At 36.6% G+C, this 1763-nt stretch overlaps 1 protein-coding gene across 1 annotated transcript; it reads left to right on the top strand.

The window, feature by feature from the left end:
• Window positions 1-630: 630 nt before the first annotated feature.
• LOC113561362 (protein GVQW3-like) lies at window positions 631-1372 on the top strand. Its single transcript, XM_026967724.1, has 2 exons — window positions 631-1021; window positions 1082-1372. The coding sequence occupies exons 1-2, from the start codon at window positions 775-777 to the stop codon at window positions 1354-1356; spliced, it is 522 nt and encodes a 173-aa protein (XP_026823525.1). The 5' UTR covers window positions 631-774; the 3' UTR covers window positions 1357-1372.
• Window positions 1373-1763: the final 391 nt, after the last annotated feature.

Here is a 1763-nt window from a genome sequence, read left to right as displayed (position 1 = left end):
GCTGCATGCATAGAAGCGACATGTACTATTTACGTACAGTATGATCGTTGTGCATTTTAAAACGCACGTCGTTACTTTCCTCTGAATCACATAATATACATAATTTTATAGATATATTATGCAACAGTAATGTTATTATCTAGCCGACGCGATTGGGTTCTCCATCGTACCTATAAATTGTGTGCAGTCCATTATCGAATCCAAATAGACTTTGTCACTTTAATTTGTTCTTCAACTCTGTAAATTATTCACATGCGCGAATTATAAACTTTTCGAATTCATAAAACAGTGAAATAATAAGACCCACTGTGGTCAATATCGAAATGAAAAAATCACCGCGGAGATATTGACCGAAAATGGTGAAAAAAAAAAATAAAAATAATAATAATAAAAATAAATACAATAAAACCGTCTTTGACGTACAATCCCCTTGATATTACATTATATTATTATTATACGACGACGACGACGACGAAAGAAGTGGCGCAGTGCCACAAAATAACGACCGCTGTAGTTATCGGGACGGAACTCCGAAAATCCTTATTAGTAATATAATATAATTTAATATATATATATATACGAGGTCTAATCAAAAAGTATCGAGACTGATGCGATTAATCGTAAACCAGTTTGAGTATGAACTTGCATGTGCTATATTAATCTAACTTTATATGTTGGGAAAATATATTAGACATAGATTAGATTAAAATTGTTTCAGTCGGCTTCTAGGTGCAATTAAGTCAAGTATGTTTTTACGTCCCGTCGGATTTCATAATGAGCGAAAATACAGAACAACGAGTGTGCATTAAATTTTGCCATAAACTGAGAAAAACGGCTACTGAAACCTACCAAATGTTATTGTTAGCTTATGGAGATGAAACCATGTCCCGTGCTCGCGTTTTTGAATGGTTTAAACGATTTAAAGAGGGTAGAACAACTGTTGAAAGTGATGAACGTGAAGGACGCCCATCAACAAGCCGCAATGAGGAAATGATACAAAAAATACGAACAGCAATACGAGGTAACCGTCGTTTGACAATTATGGAACTTAGTAATGAGTTTCAAATTTCATTTGGATCAGTTCAAACCATATTGACGACTGATTTAGACATGAGAAGAGTTGCAGCCAAATTTGTACCAAAACTGCTCTCAGGTGAGCAAAAAGAAAATCGAAAACAGATCGCCACTGATTTGCTAGAGTGTTCCGAATCTGATGATTTTTTTTTTAAATCAATTATAACTGGTGACGAGACTTGGGTATATGGCTACGATCCAGAAACAAAGGTACAATCTTCGCAGTGGAAGACACCTGATTCACCACGACCAAAAAAGCTCGTCAAGTTCGGAGTCAAGTGAAGGTCATGTTGACCGTTTTTTTTGACTACCAAGGTGTTGTTCATCATGAGTATGCTCCTAAAGGACAGACTATAACAAAGGAGTACTACATTGATGTTCTTCGCCGTTTACGAGACGCTGTACGAAGAAAAAGACCCGAGTTTAAAGAGTCTGGTAGTTGGAAATTGCATCACGATAATGCACCAGCCCATTCAGCCCATGTTGTGCAGCAGTTTTTGGCTAAACATGGTATCCCAGTTGTTTCTCAACCCCCCTATTCACCAGACCTAGCTCCATGTGATTTTTTTTTATTCCCAAAAATAAAAATGGCGCTTAAGGGTAAACGTTTTCAAGATGTAGATGAAATAAAACAAAATGCGACGGAGCAGCTACGAGGAGTTTCTAAAAATGACTTCCACAGGTGTTTT

The sequence above is a fragment of the Rhopalosiphum maidis genome, chromosome 1 (assembly GCF_003676215.2).
Source record: "Rhopalosiphum maidis isolate BTI-1 chromosome 1, ASM367621v3, whole genome shotgun sequence".
In the NCBI taxonomy this organism is placed as follows: Eukaryota; Metazoa; Arthropoda; class Insecta; order Hemiptera; family Aphididae; genus Rhopalosiphum; species Rhopalosiphum maidis.
This window is presented reverse-complemented; position numbering and strand designations above follow the sequence as displayed.

What these genes read in the sequence shown, in the direction of transcription:
- LOC113561362 (XM_026967724.1), top strand. Translation starts at nt 775, where the DNA reads ATGAGCGAAAATACAGAACAACGAGTGTGCATTAAATTTTGCCATAAA. An exon ending in AATACGAACAGCAATACGAG is followed by an intron (nt 1,022 to 1,081) that starts GTAACCGTCGTT and finishes CATTTGGATCAG; the next exon opens with TTCAAACCATATTGACGACT.